This window comes from Polypterus senegalus, chromosome 7 (genome assembly GCF_016835505.1).
Source record: "Polypterus senegalus isolate Bchr_013 chromosome 7, ASM1683550v1, whole genome shotgun sequence".
NCBI lineage: Eukaryota > Metazoa > Chordata > Cladistia > Polypteriformes > Polypteridae > Polypterus > Polypterus senegalus.
The window spans coordinates 31,425,826-31,451,601 of record NC_053160.1 but is presented as its reverse complement, the minus strand read 5'-3'; the positions used below and the strand labels follow the sequence as shown (position 1 = coordinate 31,451,601).

At 37.8% G+C, this 25,776-nt stretch overlaps 1 protein-coding gene across 3 annotated transcripts in view; it reads right to left on the bottom strand.

Moving 5' to 3' along the window:
• The window catches only part of fam169ab (family with sequence similarity 169 member Ab), a 124,891-nt gene that overhangs the window by 33,650 nt on the left and 65,465 nt on the right, over nucleotides 1-25,776 (bottom strand). For all 3 annotated transcript variants that reach the window (XM_039758431.1, XM_039758432.1, XM_039758433.1), the window contains exons 3-5: nucleotides 11,219-11,318; nucleotides 6,689-6,774; nucleotides 3,286-3,457 (exon numbers count right to left, since the gene is read on the bottom strand). In XM_039758431.1, coding sequence (XP_039614365.1) covers nucleotides 3,286-3,457; nucleotides 6,689-6,774; nucleotides 11,219-11,318 — 358 coding nt within the window. The remainder of the gene's footprint in view (nucleotides 1-3,285; nucleotides 3,458-6,688; nucleotides 6,775-11,218; nucleotides 11,319-25,776) is intronic.

The following is a 25,776-nucleotide window of genomic DNA, read 5'->3' as shown; positions in this document are numbered from 1 at the left end:
GCAGTCCAGTCCAATTTATCATGCAGCTGCACTCCCAGGTATTTATAGGTATGCACCCTCTGCACACAGTCACCTCTGATGATCACGGGGTTCATGAGGGGCCTGGGTCTCCTAAAATCCACCATCAGCTCCTTGGTTTTGCTGGTGTTCAGTTGTAGGTGGTTTCAGTCGCACCATTTAACAATGTCCTTGATTAGTTTCCTATACTACTCCTCCTCCTGCCCACTCCGGATGCAGCCCACGATAGCAGTGTTGTCTGCAAACTTTTGCACGTGGCAGGACTCGGAGTTGTATTGGAAGTCCAATGTATATAGGCTGAACAGGACCAGAGAAAGTACAGTCCCCTGCGGCGCTCCTGTGTTGCTGACCACAATGTCAGACTTGCAGTTCCCGCGATGCACATACTGAGGTCTGTCTTTAAGATAATCCACTATCCATGCTACCAGGTATGAATCTACTCCCATCTCTGTCAGCTTGTCCCTAAGGAGCAGAGGTTGGATGGTGTTGAAGGCGCTAGAGAAGTCCAGAAACATAATTCTTACAGCACCACTGCCTCTGTCCAAGTGGGAGAGGGATCGGTGTAGCATATACTGTAGATGAAACAGCAGCCGCTCCATGGTCTTCATCACATGTGACGTCAGAGCAACAAGCCGGAAGTCGTTCAGCTCACTAGGACGTGATACCTTTGGGACTGGGGTGATGCAAGATGTTTTCCAAAGCCTCTGGACTCTCCCCTGTTCCAGGCTCAGGTTACAGATGCGCTGTAGAGGACTCCCAGCTCCAACGCACAGGCCTTCAGCAGTCGTGGCGATACTCCATCTGGACCCGCTGCTTTGCTGGCACAAAGTCTCCTCAGCTCTCTGCTTACTTGGGCTGCTGTAATTGTGGGTTGAGAGAAGTTCTCTCCTATGCTGGTATCAGCAGAAGGATGGGTGGAGGGTGCAGTACTCTGAGGTGAGAGTGAGTTAGGGTGGTCAAACCTGTTGAAGTTGTTCATCTGGTTTGCTCTCTCCACGTCTCTCTCAATGGTGGCACCCCGCTTCGAGCTGCAGCCAGTGATGATTTTCATCCCATCCCACACTTTCTTCATGCTGTTATTCTGTAACTTCTGCTCCAGCTTTCTCCTGTACTGTTCCTTCGCCGCCCTGAGCTGGACTTGGAGTTCCTTCTGCATTATTCCTTTATGTCTCCAACAACAGTTCATGTCATTCCCCTAAATTAGCACAAGTTTTGGCAGTGGAAAGGGATAAAAACAAGTCCCATATAAAATATATATATTAAACTGATAAATACTTGATTTACAGTTGTCAGATGTTTACATAAACTTAGGGTAAATTCTGTAAAACTTTATAAACCTTCTAGAGATTTTATACTAACAAACTATAAATTTGGCATATCTTTTAAGACATGTACTTGGTGCATGGCAAAAAGTAATTTTTTTCCAACAATGTTCACAGACCGAGTATTTCACATTTTATTGACTATATCACAATTCCAGTGGGTCACAAGTTTACATATACTTTGGTTAAAATTTGGTAACACTGCCTTAAATTTTTTAACTGGCGCAAAACATTTTGGGTAGCCTTACATAAGCTTCTTACAATTAAATTACTGGAATTTTGGCCCATTCCCTCAGGCAGAACTGGTGTAACTGTGACAGGTTCGTAGGCCTCCATGCTCGCACACACTATTTTAGTTCTGTCCACAAATTTTCAACTGTTGTTCTTAAACCACTTTACCAAAAATTTGGTGGTATGCTTGGGGACACATTTGCAAAGGAGCTTCAACTTCTTTGCTGAACTCTTGAGATGTAGCTGCAATATATAATATAATTTATATATAATACTATACCTTTATGATGTCATCTATTTTGTGATGTGCATCAGTCCCTCCTTTAGCAAAGCACCCCCACCACATGATGCTCCCACCCCCAATGCTTGACAGTTTGGGATGGTGTTCTTTGGCTTGTAAGCTTCAGCCTTTTTCCTCCAAACAGAATGATGGCCATTATGGCCAAATAGTTCGATCTTGGATTCATCAGACCAGAGGACATTTGTTCAGATGCAGGCAGTGTGGTGTAGTGGTTAAGGCATTAGACTTCAAACCCTAAAGTCGTGGGTTCAAATCCCGCTACTGACACTGTGTGACATTGAGCAAGTAACTTGACCTGCCTGTGCTCCAATTGGAAAACCAAAAGAAATGTAACCAATTGTATCATAAATGTTATAAGTCACCTAGGATAAAGGTATCAGCTAAATATGTAAATGTTCAGAAGGTAAGATCTTTGTCTCCATGTGCCACTGCCATCTGCAGTCTGGCTTTTTCTATGATGGCTTTGCAGCAGTGGCTTCTTCCTTGCTGAGCAGCCTTTCAGGTTTTGTTGATAAGACTTGTTTAACTGTGGATATAGATAAATATCTACTTGTTTCCTCCAGCATCTTCACAAGGTCCTTTGCTGTTGTTCTGGGATTGATTTGAACTTTTTGTGCCAAAGTACGTTCTTCTCTAGGAGACAGAATGCATCTCCTTCCTGAATAGTATGACAGCTGTGTGGTCTCATGGTATTTATACTTGTGTATTATTGTTTGTACAGATGAACATGGAACATTTGGGTGTCTGGAAATTGTTCCCAAGGATGAACCAGATTTGTGCAGGTTTGTAATATTTTTTCTGAGGTCTTGGCCGATTTCTTTTGATTTTCCCATTATGTCAAGCAAAGAGGCAGTGAGTCCGATTGTAAGCTTTAACATAAATCCAAATGTTGACACCAACTAGGCAAATTGGCTATCAGAATTTTCTGGAATTTTCCAAGCTGTTTAAAGGCCCAGTTAACAAAGTGTATGTAAACGTGTGACCCATTGGAATTGTGATATAGTCAATAAAAAGTGAAATAAACTCTCTGTGAATATTGTTGGAAAAAATTCCTTTTGCCCCTGCACAAAGTAGATGTCTTAAACTATATGCCAAATTTGTAGTATGTTAGTATACAATCTGTGGAGGGTTTATAAAGTGAGTTTTAAAGAAATCACTAAGGATTATGTTAACGTCTGACTTCAAATGTATTAAGCTGCACAACTTTACTTGGGCATATGTTGCTGCTGAACAAATAGGCCTTTAAGGTAGTATCATTGAGATTTACTTACCAAATTCTTTTGTGTACAATTGACTTACATTGATAATGCTTAGGCTTGTTCACTTGACCCAAAAAACAACTATGAAGATGACCAATTTATTTCAAGTATTACTAAGTACTTCAGTGGTGCTGCAGTAATATTTCTGTTTTACCTGTGGGTTTGACAGAATAAAATCCAATGGCTTCTCCATGTTGCCATAGAATTTTGGCAAAATCAGTTTCACTGTGGCAAAGAAAGGGCACCTCTGTGGGACTCCTCTCTTGGGCTCGATAAACAATGCGATTCAAAACATACAGAACAATCTTCTCTCCAAGGGATTCTACCTAAAACCAAAATAAATATACAGTCCTAACAATAAGCATTAGATATATGAATGTGCTAAAGCTAAACCTCTTATAATGAATTCTTCAGTAAAGATGATATCACTTGATTTCAACCTCTTTTTTAACTGCAGTTGCTTTATCCTAGCATTGTAAACAACACTTAATAGCCAAGAATTACAAAGTAAAAACTGGATTTTAGGAATTTCTGCAAATATATTAAAAATAAAAACCTGAAATATTATATTGACAAAAGTTTTCAGGCCCTTAGTTCTGGCATATGGCTCAGGTGTACCCCATTTTATTTATTATCACTTGAGATGTTTCTAAACCTTGTTTGGAGTCGGCCTGTGATCAATTGACTAAACATGACTAGGAATGGCACACACCTCTGTTGAAATTGTGTATCAGAGCAAAGCTGCCTATAGAGCTTAGAGTCACATTTGTGTCAAGGCACAGATCTGAGGAAGGTTAAAAAAAATTCTGCGTTGTTTAAAGTGGCCTCAATAATTCTTAAATGGAATAAGTTTGTAACAACCATGACTCTTTGTAGACAAGATGCACAGCAAAACTGAGAAATTAGTGGACAAGTGAAGTGGATAGAAAAGTGACCAAAAACCCAATGGTTGTTCTGGCTGAGTTCCAGAAAAATGGTACAGTAATGTGAAAAACTTCCAAAAGGACAGCCACCACTACCTCATTCCACTAATCTGGGATTTACGGAAGAGTTGCCAAAAGACACATAAAAACATCACTTTGAGCTTGCAAAAAGGCACCAAAAGGACTCTGAAACTATGAGAAACAAGATTTTTCAGGCCCGATAAAACAAACCTACAAATATTTGGGCACAATTGTAACTGTCACATCTGGAGAAAACCAGGTATAGCTCATCACCTGTGCAATAACAGTGAAGCATGGTGGTGGGAACATTATTAGGTCCTTTTTCTTATTTTTAGTAGCAGAGACTGGGAGGCTAGTCAGGGTTGAGGGAAAGCATAATGGAGTACTCTGGACCTCAGAATTGGCCAAAGAATCACCGTCCAACAGGATAATGATCGTAAGAACAAAGCAAATAAAACAAAGGAGTGACTTTGGGTCAACACTATAAATGTTCTTAAGTGGTCCAGGCCCAAGGAAAGACTTGAGCCCAACTGAATGTCTCTTGAGCGATCAGCAAGTAGATGCCCCCTGATGGTTTCTATACAACATAACAGAGCTTGAGAGCATCGGCAGAGAAGAATGGCAGGTGTTTGAAACTTGTTGCATCATACCCAAGAAGAGTTCTTGCTATAATCACTGCCAAAGGTAAATTAACAAAGTTCCGAGTAAATGGTCTGAATATTTGTGTCAATGTGATATTTCATTATTTTTTTTTAAATACATTTACAAAAAAATCCTAAAATCATGCAATAATAAATCTCTTCCTCAATCCTAAGTAAGTACAGTGCTCAAAAAATTAAAAGAACACTTTTTAATCAGAGTATAGCATCAAGTCAATGAAACTTCAGGGATGTTGATCTGGTCAGTTAAGTAGCAAAGGGCATTGTTGATCAGTTTCAGCTGCTTTGGTGTTAATGAAAATAACAACAGATGCACTAGAGGGGCAACAATGAGATGACCCCCAAAACAGGAATGGTTTAACAGCAGGAGGCCACCGACATTTTTCCCTCCTTATCTTTCTGACTGTTTTTTCACTAGTTTTGAATTTGAGTATGGTCAGTGTCACTACTGGTAGCATGAGGCGATACCTGGACCCTACAGAGGTTGCACAGGTAGTCCAACTTCTCCAGGATGGCACATCAATACAAGCCATTGCCAGAAGGTTTGCTGTGTCTCCCAGTATAGTCTCAAGGGCATGGAGGAGATTCCAAGAGACAAGTAGTTACTCTAGGATAGATGGACAGGGCCGTAGAAGGTCCTTAACCCATCAGCAGGTCTGGTATCTGCTCCTTTGGGCGAGTAGGAACAGGATGAACACTGCCACAGCCCTACAAAATGACCTGCAGCAGGCCACTGGTGTGAATGTCCCTGACCAAACAATCAGAAACAGACTTCATGAGGGTAGCCTGAGGGCCCAACGTCCTCTAGATGGCCCTGTGCTTATTGCCTGGCATCATGGAGCTCGCTTGGCATTTGCCATAGAATACCAGAATTGGAAGGTCCACCACTGGCACCCCTGTGTTTTTCACAAATGAGAGCAGGTTCATGCTGAGCACGTGACAGATGTGAAAGGGGTCTGGAAAAGCCGTGGAGAATGTTATACTGCCTGTAACATTGTTTAGCATGCCCAGTTTGGTGGTGGGTCAATGATGGTCTGAGGAGGCATATCCATGGAGGGACGCACAGACCTCTAAAGGCTAGACAATGGCACCTTGACTGCCATTAGATATCGGGATGAAATCCTTGGACCATTGTCAGACCCTATGCTGGTCCAGTGGGTCCTGGGTTCCTCCTGGTACACAACAATGCCCGACATGTGGCAAGACATTGTAGGCAGTTCCTGGAGGATGAAGGAATTGATACCATTGACTGTCCCCCACGCTCGCCTGACCTAAATCCAATAGAACACCTCTGGGACATTATGCTTCTGTCCATCCAATGAGGCCACGTTGCACCTCAGACTGTCCAGGAGATCACTGATGCCTTGGTCCAGATCTGGAAGGTGATCCTCCAGGGCACCATCTGTTGTCTCATTATGAGCATGCCCCGATGTTGTCAGGCATGCATACAAGCACATGGGGGCCATACAAACTACTGAGTACGATTTTTATTTGCTGCAATGAAATTTCGGCAAAAGGAACTAGCCTGCCGCAGCATTTTTCATGTTGATTTTCGGGATGTTTTTGAATTCAGTCCTCTGTAGGTTGATAATTTTCATTTCCATCAAAAAATGTGGCATCCTTTCACTCCTAACACTTTACCCAGTCCATATCAATATAGATATCCAGCATGAATTTTTCCCCCATTGAGATCTGATGTGTTTTCAAAGTGATCCTTTAATTTTTTTGAGCAGTTTATTTAAAATTATACTCAAATATTTTAAAATGTATAGCCATGCAACATCAATAAGATATTATAAACTAAAATGTAAAAAAATTAAATTAATAAAGGCTAAAACAGGAAAGCAGTCAACAAGATAGGTAAAAGGTAAAGATACATTTCACAACTAACCACTACACATTTAAAGTATTATGTTTTCCTAGATTTAAGGCTTAAATAGCTGCAGACTCTCACCTTTAATAGCCCGTCTCGAGTAGAATCAGAGGTTTTAAGGATATCCTGCACAGCCCACCACTGATCACCCAGGAAGAGGGCAACAGCTTTAGAAGAAATGGAAGAAAAATCGAATTATTTGGAAGTTCATGTGGTGTAATACCACAACACACTTCCCAGAGCAGTAGTACATAAAATGCATCAAGGCTTACCCCATTGGTTTCCTTAGTAAATTTATAAAATTATTTAGATATGAATGTTGGATATTAAATCAAGGTTTTTATATATACAAGCCAACCCAAGGCGTACCATACGCCGCATAATCAGGCCGGTTTTTTAATGATTTTTAAGCACAGGGAGAAAATTAACATTTGAAAAATCGGTAATGTAATAAATCAGCAAGAAAAGCAACATTGTAACAATGAACGGAACGAACTAACACACAATCGTCCGTGACTGAAAACTGGCGGACCGCCATTGCTCATGTGCCCACCTCCAACTCGTCACTTGAGTCTTTGTCGTCTTTGCACAGTCCAGATGCACCTGTAACTCACGTAGACTTTCCATGTTCCTGCAGGAGCATCTAAGAAGACGCATGTTTGTCGCGGATGAGAATTGCTGTATGTAGCGTGTAAAACAGTTTGCTATGGTGTCATGCATCGCAACCGAAAACTCTGTTTTTAAAGACTGTTTACTTCATTGTGTTTTAACCTCAGTTGTAAAGGATTGTTTTAAGGAAACCATGGGATACCCCTCGCAAACCGTTTTACACACTGCATATGGCGATTCACCTCCGGCATGGCTCCTTCCTGCGTGCGCCATAGGTGTCTTACTTGTCGGCGGCTTAGTGAATCCACGCCCCTTCTGGCATGCTTTCCATGGGTGTCTTGCCTTAGTGAATTATATATATATATTTATATATATATATATATATTTATATATATATATATATATATATATATATATTTATATATATATATATATTTATATATATATATATATATATATATATATATATATATATATATAGACACAGCGACTGGAAGCCCGATCGAATCAGGCTACAAATTCTACCTTTATGAAGTCCATAATTTCTCTGCAAAGAATTATTTATTTTTTTAAGTCCTTGAAATGATTTTGTTATGACACTGATATGTGCTTAATAAATAATAATAATTCATTACATTTATATAGCGCTTTTCTCAGTACTCAAAGCGCTATCCACACAGGGAGGAACCGGGAAGCGAAGCCACAGTCTTCCACAGTCTCCTTACTGCAAAGCAGCAGCACTATCACTGCACCACCTTTTCGGCCAATGTAATGAAGAGCTTCCTGTTTAAACGGGGCTGTGAGACGTGAACTCAGCTTTTCAGCGCACCTCATTTGATTTTTTCCGGCAAACAAATTTTCAAAACAAACCGTATTTTACGACTCTAATCATAGTTGGAGTAATAATTATGTTGGTGTGGTCATTTTAGATCTGAGATCGGCTAAAATTGAAACAATGACCATTGTTAATACCCAGCCGTCATTACACAGTTTGCCATTAGATGTCAGAAGGACGGATGCCAAAACCGAACTGCCCAAAGATAGATTTCAACGTACCAAGCAAATGGCAATACGTTCTAAATTACTTACGGTTCCGGAGCTATTGAAGGGTTTAAGTCAGTCGACGATGTTAGTCCTGGAAAGTACGCTTTTGAAGAGAGACAGAGACACTTTCACATCCCATGATACGGTCAAATCACATCATACTTACTGGCTCTGCAAGCAAGTTCCTTGATACACACGCAGAGCAGGTTAGAGATAATGGAAATAGGAAAATTTGAAAGTTTCAAGAAAAGGAGAGCAAAGATCGCATTTGCACAAACAAACGAAAAATATTACTTGATGAAATAACAGAACAGCAAAAAGAGATTAGTGTTTGAGGGTGTCTGGGGGAGAATAAAGACGAAATGCAGATCACGCGGCCCAGCAGAAGCAGCAAGATAGCAACTGATCAAGCAATGACAAGGTAAAAAAACTACTGTTATTTGTTTACCATTGCATCACCGTTTAAGAGGGGTTTTGGAGGAATGACCACGTCTCTATGAACTTGTGGATTTGCCTGCGAGTATTTAGCAACAGCGTGTTTATTAACTTGTGGATTTTTCTGCGAGTATTTGGCGGCAGCATCACGAACTTGTTTCCGTCTAGCTATATCAGAAAATGTACCACGACGTCTGACACGCCTCCTTTTTAATGTTTTCTCACAGTTTGGATTGCTGCTGTCATAATCGGTTTAAGTTTCAAGGTATGTTTCAATTACGTTAGTATTTGCAGGACTTGTGTTGAAGTGACATTCGGCATCTGTCAAGCATTGTAAGCATACAACTGGCTTCATCGATAACTTCTCTTCCAACTTTTGAGAGTTGAAACATTCATAAACATCAAAGTGTCCACTACTCAAATCGTCACCTGTGAATCTAAGATGTTTAAGAGGCATTGGCGGTTCTCCAAACGTGTAAAATATTTGGCCATTTTGGTACACTTGAAAGTGACTACTGAACAATTCAGCGGCAGCCATCAACTCACATGCAGAAGCATAGGTGAAGGGCTTAAGCATTTCACTCTTACAGTGCTCCTGTGTAGTATAATTATCTCCTGTACCGTCCACAATCCACACCTTGAACCTGTCCCAGTCATTCAATACATAAGACACAATGTTCCTCTGGATATCAAGATTTAGCCTGATACAGCCGTGCAATATGTAACACAGAGAATGTAAAAGGCAGGCGGCATCTCCGGGCATGGAAACCACTCGGTAAGTGACAGTTTCTTTGATCGATGGTGATCACCTCGATAGACATGTTAATGGAGGTACAGCTGGAACGGTAAAAGAAATGGGTACCTGAACAATGTAAACTAAGTCTAAAATACCTACACAATAACTATAAGCATAATAAATGAAAAATAAAACAGCGGAGAAGCTGTGGATTAAATAAAAAGGCCGCAGTTATCAGCACAATAAAACAGCGGAGAAGCCGTGGATTAAATAAAAAGGCTGCAGTTAGCAAGGAGACATGAATACTGTGGCGAAGCAAGGAAGGGAATGAAGAGACATGAGCAACGGACAACCTTATATGGGCAGGCAGCCAATTACGTGGGAGGCGTGGGGATGGGGACGCAATATAGGCAGGCAGCCAACTACATGGGAGGCGTGGGGATGGGGGACGCAACTCCGCCTCACACAGCGACCGAGCTGCAGGCTATGGACGTATATATATATATGTATGTAAGTAGGATTCAGTTATGCCCGTTACGCGTAGAATTTTGAAATGAAACCTGCTTAACTTTTGTAAGGAATGAGCCTGCCAAATTTCAGCCTTCTACCTAAACGGGAAGTTGGAGAATTAGTGATGAGTGAGTCAGTGAGGGCTTTGCCTTTTATTAGTATAGATGTAATTATTATTCCCACACATGCCTGTCATCTGAATGGAATTATACCTTACCAACATTATTTGACTTTCTACACTGTGCTGGTCTTAAGTGTTTAAGTTCCAACACAATCACAAGACCTGCCACCAGGAATAGGTCTTTCTATTCATATTTCATGACAGAATGACGAACTTAACAGAACAAGAGCATACCGGTTTAGAACTGCTGCTTTCCTGGATCAAGAGGAGCTAACTCAAGTGGTTCTGATATCTAGTGGAAATGTTCTACAAATAGGAGGACATAGGGAAAGAACCTGGACATATTAAAAGAATTATGACTAAGAGATCTGAAGGAGTGTTGTGGGAGACACGTGGTCTAGGCTGATCAACTCAGTGTGTCAACACCAGGACCCACACTGGAACAAGCAGATTGTGAATGACAAGTTCACACATTACCTTATGCAATTAACATAACTTGAGCATGGGTAAGGCACTATATAAAAAAAATGTATTATTATTGTTACTACAATAAAAACATAAAAAAACTGAAAGAGAATGATGCATTTACTTTACTCTACAGATAATCAATGACTATTAAATAAACAAGATAGGAAAAAAAACAAGTAAGTATAAATAGATTTTCCTGCATTAATCAGGCAGTCTTGTTACATTAATTGACAGCTTTTACTACATATTTTCTTGTAGGGAACTAGCATGTGGTGTTTTTCCTGTTGCAGGTATTTTTTACGTTGTATAATTGATTTTTAGTCACATTGGTTATGACTCCTGGTATTCTGCCAGCTTTATCTCTTTCAAATTGCTTCCTCGATTCAAATACTTTAGCCATCAGGATATATTTTTGCATTTCATTTTTACAATGCTGATGCTTTGAAAGAGAGACATTGTGTATATGCTTGCATTTTTACCATTCACTTTGTGTACTGTGCTTTAAATAGAGGTAATGCAAAACAGACAAAGGCAAAATCAGATCTTTTGTACAAAAGGTCTATTAAAAACTTTGAAATTAAGGTAAGGCCTAAAAAGAAAATTGCCAAATTACTATATTTCTAACCAAAGTAGAATCATAAAAACATGGTAATATAAGAAACATGGCAAGTAATTTTTATGGTCTCACCTGTAGACTGGTCCTCGGGTATAAACAGTCCTAGAACTTTGTGTGTGGCATCTACTCCATACAGTGGAACACTGCCAACTGTAGCAAGGCTGAGAGGAACCTGCAATTTATACACATTGGCCACAAATTAGAGAAATGAGATGGTGTAGACAAAAGCTATAGAATGCAGTTTTCTTAATTGGGTTTAATGAAAAGAATAATACAAAATAATTCATAAAAAAAACAAAGATTTACTTAACAAATTTCAAATCGTCTATAGTCAGGATTTTGATTTTAATGGGGGAATTTCTTTTTGTGGGATAACCATTTGCTTCTATACCTGCTGTTTCAGACATGGGAATAATTTTAAATAAAGTCTTATTAGCTACAACCGAGTTACCTCTGTTGTAAATCCAGTTGTTAAGAAAATCATCTCTTATTTGAGAATTTCCCTTTTGTCAGATTTCAAACAACTGATCTGCTTATTACAAAAAAAATCTACATTCAATGTAACTGGTGAACATTTAAAACAAAGGACTCTTCATAAATTGCAACAATCTACAATTGAATAAGAACCTTGAAAATTTGGAAACCAAATGCTGGATGACAGTAGAGGATGTTTTTCAGGAAGTATGTTACTTAGAATACCTTCTTTGAAGCATACTGTCTTTGTTTAAAGCTTTCCAAGTTATAAAATTTGATTTACCCCCAATTCAATATTTATCACATTCTTAAATTAATCACACAATACACAACTACACTTAAATAACAGCACCTTAATCGGCATACATTTTTGGCAATTACAGTACCATTTGCTTTTATTTTAATCTTTTCCAGAATACTCTCCTTGTTGTAGTTTACATTAGTGAATCTGTTTATACTTTAGTCCATCTACATAATGCAAGGTTGCTGGGTGCAGATGATTGGGTTTTCAATATCCTTGTATTCACTAGGTGTGATCTGATGTTTAATTTTGCATATGACCCGTGTTCTTAACACACAGACTCAAAAAAGTATTAAAAGGTGTCAAAAGGTAGGTATGCTGTTAGATAGACAGAGAGCTTTATGCCATTTCAGTGATGTATACAGGAGTGTGGTTTTACAAGTGAGAATGCTTTAAGATGAGCAAACATCCCATCCACAGTTCAACTGCAAGCTGGCTGTTGCCTTACTTCACTTACTACCAGGATATGTTTCAGTTCCCAGCATTCACACACTATCAATGTGGCGGGAACTGGGAGACTAGTCAGGATAAAGGGAAAGATGATTGCAGCCATGTACAGAGACATCCTAGATGAAAACCTGCTCCAGAGCGCTTCTGACCTCAGAATGGGGCGACAGTTCATTTTTCAGCAGGACAACGACCTTAAGCACACAGCCAAGATATCAAAGGAGTGGCTTCAGGACAACTCTGTGAATCTCCTTGCGTGGCTCAGCCAGAGCCCAGACTTGAATCCGATTAAACATCTCTGGAGAGATCTTAAAATGGCTGTGCACAGACGCTTCCCATCAAACCTAATGGAGCTTGAGAGATGCTACAAAGAGGAATGGGCAAAACTGGCCAAGGATAGGTGGCATCATATTCAAAAAGACTTGAGGCTGTAATTGCTGCCAAAGGTGCATCAACACTGTATTGAGCAAAGGCTGTGAATACTTATGTAAATGTGATTTCTCAGTTTTTTTATTTTTAATAAATTTGCAAAAACCTCAAGTAAACTTTTTCACATTGTCATTATGGGGTGTTGTGTATAGAATTCTGAGGAAAAAAAATTAATTGAATCCATTTTGGAATAAGGCTGTAACATAACAAAATGTGGAAAAAGTGATGCGCTGTGAACACTTTCCGGATGCACTGTACATCAACGCAACGTATAACTGCCCGTGATTGAATTTCATTTATTTCTATCTATTAAATAAAACAATTTTTTTAGAATGTGTGGCTCTGAGATTTGTTAGGGTTAACTGTTAACGTTTTAATACAAATGGCATATCAAGATCTCCTTTGTTTTCTAATGTTATCCGCGGAAGATGTACTACAATACCTTTCTTGGATCCTTCTTTCTACAGTAATTCATGCATTGTAAGACTGGACGTTGTTAACGGTTGTAGATATTCTTTGTGATATTGTAAGCTGTTGTTTTCATCTTCCGCACGATCACCACCAACTATTTCAGCATAGTCTATTGATATGCATGTAACCAATCTGCCGTGTAACCATTCTACGTTTTTGACGTCAATTTGTTTTTTCTTCCTCGTTTCTCAGTGCTAGAATAGCGTGTGTACTCATTTTTTCTTTTGATAATCCATCATGATGAAATTCTTCAATAAGATTTGGACAGAATACGTCTTCTTTAATTGGGAACTTAAAGTGAGGAAAACATTAAAATTCAGAAGAGCTGAGAGCGCAGGAAGTGTGTCTGACAAAAGCTTTCACATGAATGAGAGCTGAGAGGACCATGGTCTTGTTTGAAAATGTTTGAAAGAATGGCGTTACTTGAAAAAAATCTCAAGGCAAAAGTCTCATCTCGCGGGACTTGAAAAAATCTCTCTTCCAAAAACTCTTGTCGCGTTCATACACACATACATGTGAATAATGTTTAAGGTTATTTCAACGCTCAAAAGAAAAGGAGGTATAACATCTCATCTCTTTCTGTGTTGTTACAGCCAAACAAAATATAATTCACGTGGTTTGGAGGGCTGATTACTGAATTTGTCTAAATATAGCTAAATACTTTATTTATTAACAATGCATATTTGTTCTAATGTTTGGCAGGATAAAAGCAAAAACAATGCTAAGCAACTATAGGACAGACCATATACAAATATTTTCTATATACAGTGATCCCACTCTATATCGCGCTTCGACTTTCGCGGTTTCACTCCATCGCGGATTTTAAATGTAAGCATCTATACTAATAAGAGGCAAAGCCCTCACTCACTCACTCACTCATCACTAATTCTCCAACTTCCCGTGTAGGTGGAAGGCTGAAATTTGGCAGGCTCATTCCTTACAGCTTACTTGCAAAAGTTAAGCAGGTTTCATTTCGAAATTCTACGCGAAATGGTCATAACTGGAACCTATTTTCGACAATATATATGGCCATGGCCGGTGGCTCGGTCGCCGTGTGAGGCGGAGTTACGCGGGCAGCGTGATGATGCAGGACGCAAGTACGTAGAGAACAAGGAAGAGCTCCAAAGAGAACTGAAGGAAAAACGCATTTCACAATTGAGAAGGCAGCAAAAGATTATCAAGCGAGTGACGCATACAAGCATATTCATAAGTGCACCTACTGCGGAAACAAAGCTTGGTGTGAACCGTAAGTTTAAATTAAGTTCATAGACACACTGCAGCTGGCGTTTGTCATGCCCACGACACATACGATATTCGCAAGATACAAGTTTAATGAGAAGACGCAGGGTATAAACGAGACTTTGGATCACATTGTAACAGAGTTAAAATTGCTGTAGCGAGAAACTTTTAAGTGCTGGGTCTTAGCTAACATTAAATAAAGCCGTGGACATCGCGAGATCGCAAGAGCACAGCTGAGAAGCTCACGTCAACTGACTTTGCAGGACTGGAAAAGATTAAATTAAGTTCATACACACGCTACCGCTACATATTCGCAGGCAAATCAACAACTTAATACCGGGAATGCCTGTTGAACATCTTACATTCACGAGTACCGATTTGGGTGGTGAACACTTCAATGAATAAAAGCTGTTATCTTTACAACGGTTGACAAACACGGAATATAACTTGAACACAACACATCCTCCAAATACAAACTTGATTGAAAGAAATAATGATAATCAAATCCTTGATGACAACAACACTCATAACGGTCACAAGACTATTACATTGACAATTATGTTACGTTATTTTTAAAATGTTTCCCTTTCTTAGCACAAGCACAGCTGAGAGGCTTCGATGCATGTACTCCATAACGCGTTAAAAAAAATAACGCATTTAATCACACTTTGCATTCCAAGCAAAGGGGAACTTTTGTCAATACATGATTTCCTGGTACACCGATTACATTGATGCACACACACAGAGTCGGAAGAAAGCGCGTTGCCAGGACTGATCAGAGGCTAATTTCATTTCAAAAGACTACCTGGCGGAAGCCTTAATAAAAGCGTGGTTTTGTGCAAACTGTGCAAAAAGGAGTTTGCATACCACTGAGGCACTTCAACCTTACAGTACCATCTAAATGCAAAACATGTTACAGCGAGCATAGAAACTGTGTATGCTGTTAGCACTAGCAGTACGAGTTCGAGTACCAACAAAACGTGTCGGCAGTCCAAACCTGATGAAATGACTGGCTTCAGGACCAAAATTAGTAAGTCAACATCGGTAAAACTTACAAATTCTCTCGCAAAATGGATTGCTTTGGACAGTACACCACTAACAGTGGTGGAAGATAGGGGGTTAGAAAATGTGCAACAGTTAGCGTTAGGTGATCCAACTTTCCAACTGCCGTGCCGAAAGACTATTTCAAGTAAAATTCAACAGCTTTATGACACTGAAAAGCAAGCAAAATTACATGCATTACAGAAAGCGGACTTTGTGGCTCTTACTGGGGATCATTGGACTTCCGTGACCGTTAGTAATTCTAATTACATCAAATTACAAAATGTTCAATGATCACATTGTTTTAGGCTAATGTACAAAATAATTTTAGCTAAGGCTACTCAGAATTTAAAGGTGAAGCTGGTCAAATTACCTTTTATGTTTCTGCCTTATTCTTTTAAGATGAAAAACTGCACTTTATGTTGAAATTTTTGTTATTATTATTTAAAAAAAAATACCATTCTGAAACAGTACTTAAAGTACTTAAAATACCACTTTATTTTTAAGTCTGCCCAATTTTAGCCAGGGATGATATTTTTGTTTCTGTTTTGAATTGAAATGCGGTTTAAATGCATTTTTTTTATCAGAAATTAAAAGAGCTTGAGTTTACAATATTCATCTCCATGTATATTATTTCATTCTGTCACCCACTAAAACCCTTTTAAATTAAAAAAAACATTTGCGCTTTGAGGCAAATTTTCTTGTGCGATTACATACGATTAATCAAGATTAATTAATTACAAAGCCTCTAATTAATTAGATTAATTTTTTTAATCCAGTCCCAACCCTAATATATATATATACATATATATACACCTATATATACATATATACACATATATATATACACACATATATATACATATATACACACATATATATACATATATACACACATATATACATATATACACATATATATATACACATATATATATACACATATATATATACACATATATACATATCTATACTAATAAAAGGCAAAGCCCTCACTCACTCACTCACTCACTCATCACTAATTCTCCAACTTCCCGTGTGGGTGGAAGGCTGAAATTTGGCAGGTTCATTCCTTACAGCTTCCTTACAAAAGTTGGGCAGGTTTTATATCGAAATTCTACGCGTAATGGTCATAACTGGAAGCAGTTTTCTCCATTTACTGTAATGGAGATGAGCTTCAACGCCGGGGCGGAGTTTCGTGTGACATCATCACGCCTCCCACGTAATCACGCAGTACATAGAAAACCAGGAAGACCTCAAAAAGCACTGAAGAAAACATGCATTATATAATTGAGAAGGCAGCGAAACAATAAGAAGCGGCGAGTGACATATACAACCATATTCATGAGTTCTGCTACTTCGGAAACAAAGCACGATGTAAACCTACACTTTAAATTAAGTTCATAGACAGGCTGCCGCTGGCGTTTGTAATTTAGTGCCTGCCCATATAAGGCCGTCCGTCAGCGGCAATCCAATAGCAAACTGCCACGGGTAAATATTCACGGGTGAAGGACTGTGCTTATGGAGAGGAAGATGAAATGGTCAGGGTGGTGTTTGACACAAACTCAGCGAAACTGCGAGAGAAAGTTTTAAGTGCCAGGACTAAGGTAACATTAAATACAGCCACGGACATAGCACCAGATGGCACCAGCACAGCTGGGAACCTTCGATGCATGTACACCGAGCGGCTCACGTGAACTGACGCAGTGCACAGATAAAAGGCAACAGTTCCAAAGAGCTGAACAAAACCGAATTACACAATTGAAAAGGCAGCAAAAAATATGAAGCGTATCATACATACAAGCATATTCATAAATCCAACTACTGCGGAAACAAAGCACACGTTGGAAAAAGTCAATGTCCCGCTAAAGGAAGACAGTGTAAAAACCCGTGCATGCAGTGTGTCAGGTCTCAGATAAAGAAGAAGACGAGCTGTTTATTGATGCAGTAAGAAACGAATAGATGAATGAAACCTGTTATCTTTACAACGATTGACAAACACGGAATGTAACTTGAACACAACACATCCTACAAATACGAACCTGATTGAAAGAAATAATGATAATCAAATCCTTGATGACAGCAACACTCAGTAACACTCACAAAACAAATACTGTATATTGACAGTCATGTTACGTTATTTTTAAAATGTTTCCTTTTCTTTTCTAGCTTTTTAACACACTACTTCTCGCTGCGATACGCTGGTATATATATATGTATATATATATAACCCGATCTACATACTCGAATAATGGATACTTTATTCGCCATCAGTGATTGTTTTGGTAAAGCCATACTCAGTGTATTCATTAGATGAACGGTAAAAAAGTAAGGGCAAGGGGAGGATGACTTATTGAGGCATGCAGGCTGTAGTGCGCGTCAACTCTATCTGAATTGCGATCACATTTGAAAAATATATCTTTTCAAGTTCTATTTAGTCCATATGTGTCAAACTCAAGGGGCGGGCCACATCCGCCCGGCGTGTAATTATATCCGCTCGCGAGATCATTTTATATACTGTATTATTGTTATTAAAGCCGGGTATATGAAGCGCTGGTAACACAATAAACTACAGATCCCATAATGCAGCGCTTCAGCTGCCTTGCCGAACAGTTACCGCGTTAATCAAGTCTACCTTAAGATGCTGCAAGTTATTGCGAAGCTAGCTCACACGATGCTGAAGAGAAAAGTTGATTACCAAGTAATGTTAAACCAAGTCGTCACTACGGTGTTCCCAAATACGCACTTTGCTGATAAACTGAGCGCACTGCGCACTGAGTTTGCACGGCGCTTTGGTGACTTTGAAGAACAAAAAAAGTCCGTCTACATGCGGCTCGAACCTTGTGCATGTTTGGTAGCACATATCTGTGTGAGAAGCTCTTCACAGTGATAAAGACTAACAAAACAGCACACAGGAGTCGCCTCACTGATGAGCACCTGCAATCCATCCTGAGAATCTCCACAACACAGAACCTCACACCAAACATAAACGAACCTGTGGCCAAAAATAGATGCTAGGCGTCCAGCTCTAAAATGACATATGAGCAAAGACAACTGAATAATTTGATATGTTATTGCTGAAAGGAACACATTTTATTTATATTTCCAGGTTTTGTTATGCAGCATGTTCATATTTGAATTTGTATAATTTTGACAGGATATATTTTTATGGAGAGCAAAATCTTTTGGGATATTTAAAATCTAAGTTTATTTTTTATAAAATATAAAATTACATAAGAGTAAAGAAATTTGAATGTTTGTTCTTTTAATGTTTACTTTATTTCTAACTTGTATAATTTAGACAGGATATATTTTTATGGAGAGCAAAATATTATAAGTTGTTTAAGGTTTGAGTTGATTTATTCAGGAATAATATTCCTGTCTGTTTTTACCATTCCTACCAAAGATATTTCTGTCGACTAAATAAAAATTCCTTCTATTTAAAATTTAAATAGAACTTGAACAAATCTGATAGTTCATAATATCCACGCAGACTTGCACGTAAGAGTGGGTGTCATCCGTTTTAACAAACAGCGTATTGCACTGATACGAAATAGCTGTGTGTGTATATATGTAGATATGTACTGTATGTATATGTATATATATGTTTATATATGTGTGTGTGTATGTATATATATATATATGTATTTGTGTGTATATATGTGTGTGTATGTATGTGTGTATGTATATGTATGTGTATATGTATAGATATGTATATATATATGTTTGTGTGTGTGTGTATATATATATATATATATATATATATATATATATATATATATATATATATATATATATATATATATGACAACAACACTCATCACTCACAACAGTGACAAAACAATAACATTGACAATCATGTTACGTTATTTTCAAAATGTTTCCTTTTCTTTTTCATTGCTTCTTTAACACACTACTTCTCCGATGCGAAGCGCGGGTATTTTTACTAGTACATATATATACCTATACATATATATACCTATATATACATATATACACATATATACACATACATATATACACATATATATATACATATATACACATACATATATATATATACACATATATACACATATATATATATATATATATACATATATACACATATATATATATACATATATACACATATATATATATACATATATACACATATGTCTGCATTTATATATATATACATTTATGTGGATGTGTGTATATATATATATATATATATATATATATATATATATATATATATATATATATGTAAAGTATATATAAAGTATAATGGGTGTTTTAATTTATGGTACATGCTTCCTGTTTGTTTGCCCAGTTGATTTCATACAAGGGACGCTATTGGCGGATGGCATAGAAGCTACCCAATCGGAGCATGCATTACGTATTAACTAAAACTCCTCAATGATATACGATGTGCGGGGCTCTAATAATGTTAACAGTGTAGGAGAGTTTATAAGGGCTTAAAATATATAAAAATAACCATACAAACATATGGTTTCAACTTCGAGGATTTTCATCTATCGCGGGGGGTTCTGGAACACAACCCCCGTGATCGAGGAGGGATTACTGTATAGTATTATTATATATATATATATATATATAATATAACATCCCGAAAAAACTGGTTCAGACATTTAATGAAAAGGTAAGAGCCTAAACTAAACTCTGTGACACAGGATGGAGAACAGAAAAAACCTCTTTGCATACAGGTTGATGGGTGCGTGGAGAAGTTTCCATTCTCACTTAAGCACAGACGATGCCATTGTTTTAGGAAATGCCTACACAAAATTCTAAGAGAAAATAGCTAGTGTCTATGCAAATAAAATGGATGAGCAGCTATTTTTAAATTGGACGGCCTTATGAGATACAGTATTTTTGTGAGCTAGTATCCACAAACTTTGCTGACTGGTGATGATTACTCACAGTGGCAAAAATAAACTTTTCCATGATCAACTTGGTTGGGTCTGGAGCATCCAGTTTGGCTTAGGTCATTAGCTCCTGAAAGACAGCAGCAGCAGCCTGACTGACAATCGATGGAGCAATGTAAACAAGGCCCACATACTTTTAATTGGGGGGGTGGCATCTAAACAGTTTTTTTCTGCTCTGGTTTTTCTCATTTCTTATCAAAATTCTTTAGTCTAATGATCTTGTTTTTGCAGTAGTCAAATGTTAATTCTTAAAGTTCTGTAAAAAGAGATCTATCAGTACTTCTCTTGCGTATACCTGTGTATCACAGATCCAAGATGCCAAGGATAAAAAATGCAATCAGTTCAAATATTCCTTCGTCACAACTGTTAGTAATCTTCTAATAAGCTGCATTTTAACAAACATCCACAGACTTAAATTGTGGGATGGATATTTTCATTTATCATTAATCAAGTATTGATGTTGGTTTAATATTTTAGTTGTAATATGCAGAATCTGATGTAACATCATAAGAATTACTGCTATTCTGAAAAAGTTCCCTTCATTACTCTTTGCTTTCTGTGTCTGAGATAATTTAGTGCCCCATTACAGAACGTGCCCTGAATTCCCACTTCTTTTAGTATAATCTCTACTATAAGGGGATATTTGCTAGCCTCCAGTTTTTAGGAATAGGAGATTTTCAAAAAGATTGGGCCAAAGCTTTATATATGTACTCACTAACCTCCTTAAGCAGTGAAGCATAAATATTATCTGGTCATCGTGATTTGTTAGATTTCAGCAAATTTACATCAAGCAGAACTTCTCTGTCTACTATTTCTAATTCATTAAGTACCTCCTTAGTAGCCCCTGTTACTTTATCAGCTTCATCTGAAGTATAAAGGTCACTAGATGTTTATGGTTCAAACACTCCTACCTATTTAATCCTATCCCAATTATATTATATATATATATATATATATATATATATATATATATATATATATATATATATATATATATATATATATATATATGTATGTATGTATGTATATGTATATACAGTCCCGATCAAAAGTTTAAAACTTCAGTTTAATCGGTGTTTTCATTAAATTGCATGCTCAAAAAATGTTTTGTCTCACTCCCATTTCTTCTTGTTGCATGTTGAAGCTCTGCTTGGAACCTTGTTAAGATCCAACCATGCAAAATATGATTTTTTGCCATTTTTCAAGTGGTCTTAAACTTTTGATCAGGACTGTATATGTATATGTATATGTATATATATATGTGTATATATATATATATATATATATATATGTGTGTGTATATATATATATATATATATATGTGTATATATGTGCATAAAGTTACATTAAAACCAAGCACACCATTGTTTTTCTTGTGCAATTCCCAATAAGTTTGATGTGTCACATGACCCTCTTCCTATTGAAAAAACAAAAGTTGGATCCAAAATGGCCGACTTCCAAATGGCCACCATGGTCACCACCCATCTTGAAAAGTTTCCCCTCACATATACTAATGTGCCACAAACAGGAAGTTAATATCAACAACCATTCCCATTTTATTAAGGTGTATCCATATAAATGGCCCACACTGTATGTATATATATATATATATATATATATATATATATATATATATATATACTAGCAGAATACCAGCTGAGCGGAGAAGTAGTGTGTTAAAGAAGTTATGAAAAGAAAAGCAAACATTTTAAAAATAACGTAAGATGATTGTTAATGTAATTGTTTTGTCATTGATATGAGTGTTGTTGTCATATCTATCTATTTATATATATATATACATATATATATATATATATATATATATTGTCAACGACACCCGAGCACAGACAGGCAGACATCTTGTTTTTCACAACCACCACACGTTTATTTACACTATTTACAGTTCTTTGGTCACAAAGACCCCAAATAATGGTCACAAAGACCCCAAATAATGGTCACAAAGACCCCAAATAATGGTCACAAAGACCCAGTTCAGTGCACAAACCCCAAATAACACAAAGTCCTGGCCACAATGCCTTTCTTGGCGCCTCCACTCTCCACTGCTTGTCCTCCTTCCACCCGACTCCAGCTCTGAATGAAGGAGACGGCCTTTATAGCTGACCGGATGAGCACCTGGTGTTCCCGGCATTCCTTCGTTAGCCGCCCCAGCGTGGCGGAAGTGCCGGCTGTCCTCCCGGCTGCTCTCCGGGCAGCGTTATAAATCTTCCCCCCAGCACTTCCTGGTGTGGCGGGAGTGCTGGGGAAACAAGTCCCCAAGGCATTGGGGCCTCCTGGCGGTGACCACGGGCTCCTACAGGGAAAGGCTTCCATGCCCTTGACCCGTGGTCCCCAAAGCGACCCGGAAGGCGAACCCCACGTGATCCAGGCAGGGCTCTGACCCTCTTCCGGTCCCTCCTGGCGTCCCGGCCGGGTCATGGCCCCTGGCATCCCTGACAATATATATATATATATATATATAGCAAAATAGCTGCGATTGGCAGCGGAGAAGTAAAAAGAAAAGGAAACATTTTAATAATAACGTAACATGATTGACAATGTAATTGTTTTGTAATTGTCATGAGTGTTGCTGGCATATATATATATATATATATATATATATATATATATATATATATATATATATATATATATATATACACACACAGAGACACATATATAAACATATATATACATATAAACATATATATATATATATATATATATATATACACATTTATACACATATATATAGTTATATATATATATAGTATATATATATATATATATATATACATATACACACATACATATATATACACATACTGTATATATACACACACACATATATACATACTGTATATACAACATATACATATCTACATATATACTGTATATACACATATATATACAAATCTACATATATATATCTACATATATATATTAGGTGGGACTCGATTAAAAAATTAATCCAATTAATTAGAGGCTGTGTAAGAATTAATCTTGATTAATCGTATGTAATCGACACGTAAATTTGCCCCAAATCGCAAATGTTTTTTTTTTTTATTTAAAACGGTTTTAGTGGGCTTACAGAATCAAATAATAGACATGGACATGAATATTGTAAACTGAAGCTGTTTTAATTTCTGAAAAAAGCTTTTAAACTGCATTTGAATTCAAAACAGAAACAAAAATATCATCCCTGGTTAAAATTGGGCAGACTTAAAAATAAAGTGGTAGTTTAAGTACTTTAAGTACATTTTCAGAATAGTATTGTCTTTAAATAATAATAACCAAAATTTCACCATAAAGTGCAGTTTTTCTTCTTAAAAAAATAAGTCAGAAACATAAAAGGTAATTTGACCAGCTTACTCTTTAAACTCTGAGTAACATTAGCCAAAATTATTTTGTACATTAGGCTAAAACAGTGTGATCATTGAACATTTTGTAATTAGATGTATTTAGAATTACTAACGGTCACGGAAGTCCAATGATCCCCAGTAAGAGCCACAAAGTCCGCTTTCTGTAATGCATCTAATTTTGCTTGCTTTTCAGTGTGCACAAAACCATGCTTTTATCAAGGCTTCTCGGGTAGTCGAAATGATCAGTCGTAGGAACGCGCTTTATTCCGACTCTAACATTTTTGTAGCTGTGATGTGTGCATCAGTGTAATGGATGTACCAGGAAATCATGCATTGACAAAAGTTCCCGTTTGCTTGGAATTGAAAGTGTGATTAAATGCGTTATTTTTTAACGCGTTATGGAGTACATGCATCGAAGCTTCTCAACTGTGCTTGTGCTAAGAAAGGGAAAATTTTAAAAATAACGTAACATGATTCTGCGTTAACCTAATATTTTTCATACGTCCCAAACCAAGGAGATGGGAAGGTAAAATGAATCGGTAGCGCATACATAGTCAGTACATCCCTCTCGGGAATCGAACCTCGAATGTCGGCGTTAGAGGCTTAAGACTCTACAATTGCGCCACCGCTTGTCTATGCTAAAGTATATATTGTAGATCGGGCTATAGATATACATTTATATATATACCCGTATCGCAGTGGAGAAGTAGAAGTTATGAAAAGAAAAGGGAACATTTTAAAAATAACGTAACATGATTGTCAATATACAGTAATTGTTTTGTGAGTGTTATTGAATGTTGCTGTCATCAAGGATTTGATTATCATTATTTCTTTCAATCAGGCTCGTATTTGTACGATGTGTTCAAGTTACATTCCGTGTTTGTCAATCGTTGTAAAGATAAGAGGTTTCATTCATCGATTAGTTCCTTACTGCATCAATAAACAGCTCGTCTTCCTTTTTATCTGTGATGTGACAAACTGCATGCACGGGTTTTTTTTTACGCTGTCTTCCTTTAGCGGGACATTGACTTTTTCCACCGTGTGCTTTGTTTCCACAGTAGCTGCATTTATGAATATGCTTATCAGACGCTTCATATTTTTTGCTGCCTTTTCAATTGTGTAATTCGGTTTTGTTCAGCTCTTTGGAACTGTTGCTTTTATCTGTGCACTGCATCAGTTCACGTGAGCCACTCGGTGTACTTGCATCGAAGGTTCCCAGCTGTGCTGGTGCCATCTCGTGCTATGTCCATAGCTTTATTTAATGTTACCTTAGTCCTGGCACTTAAAACTTTCTCTGGCAGTTTCGCTGAGTTTGTGTCAAACACCACCCTGACCATCTCATCTTCCTCTCCATAAGCACAGTCCTTCACCCGTGAATATTTACCCGTGGCAGTTTGCTATTGGATTGCCGCTGACGGATGGCCTTATATGGGCAGGCACTAAATTACAAACGCCAGCGGCAGCCTGTCTATGAACTTAATTTAAAGTGTAGGTTTACATCGTGCTTTGTTTCCGAAGTAGCAGAACTCGCTTCTTATTGTTTCGCTGCCTTCTCAATTATATAATGCATGTTTTCTTCAGCGCTTTTTTGAGGTCTTCCTGGTTTTCTATGTACTGCGTGATTACGTGGGAGGCGTGATGATGTCACACGAAACTCCGCCCACGGCGTTGAAGCTCATCTCCATTACAGTAAATGGAGAAAAACTGCTTCCAGTTATGACCATTACGCGTAGAATTTCGATATAAAACCTGTCCAACTTTTGTAAGGAAGCTGTAAGGAATCAACCTGCCAAATTTCAGCCTTCCACCCACACAGGAAGTTGGAGAATTAGTGATGAGTCAGTGAGTGAGTGAGTGAGTGAGTGAGTGAGTGAGTCAGTGAGTGAATGAGTGAGTGAGTGAGGGCTTTGCCTTTTATTAGTATAGATAAAGTCAATG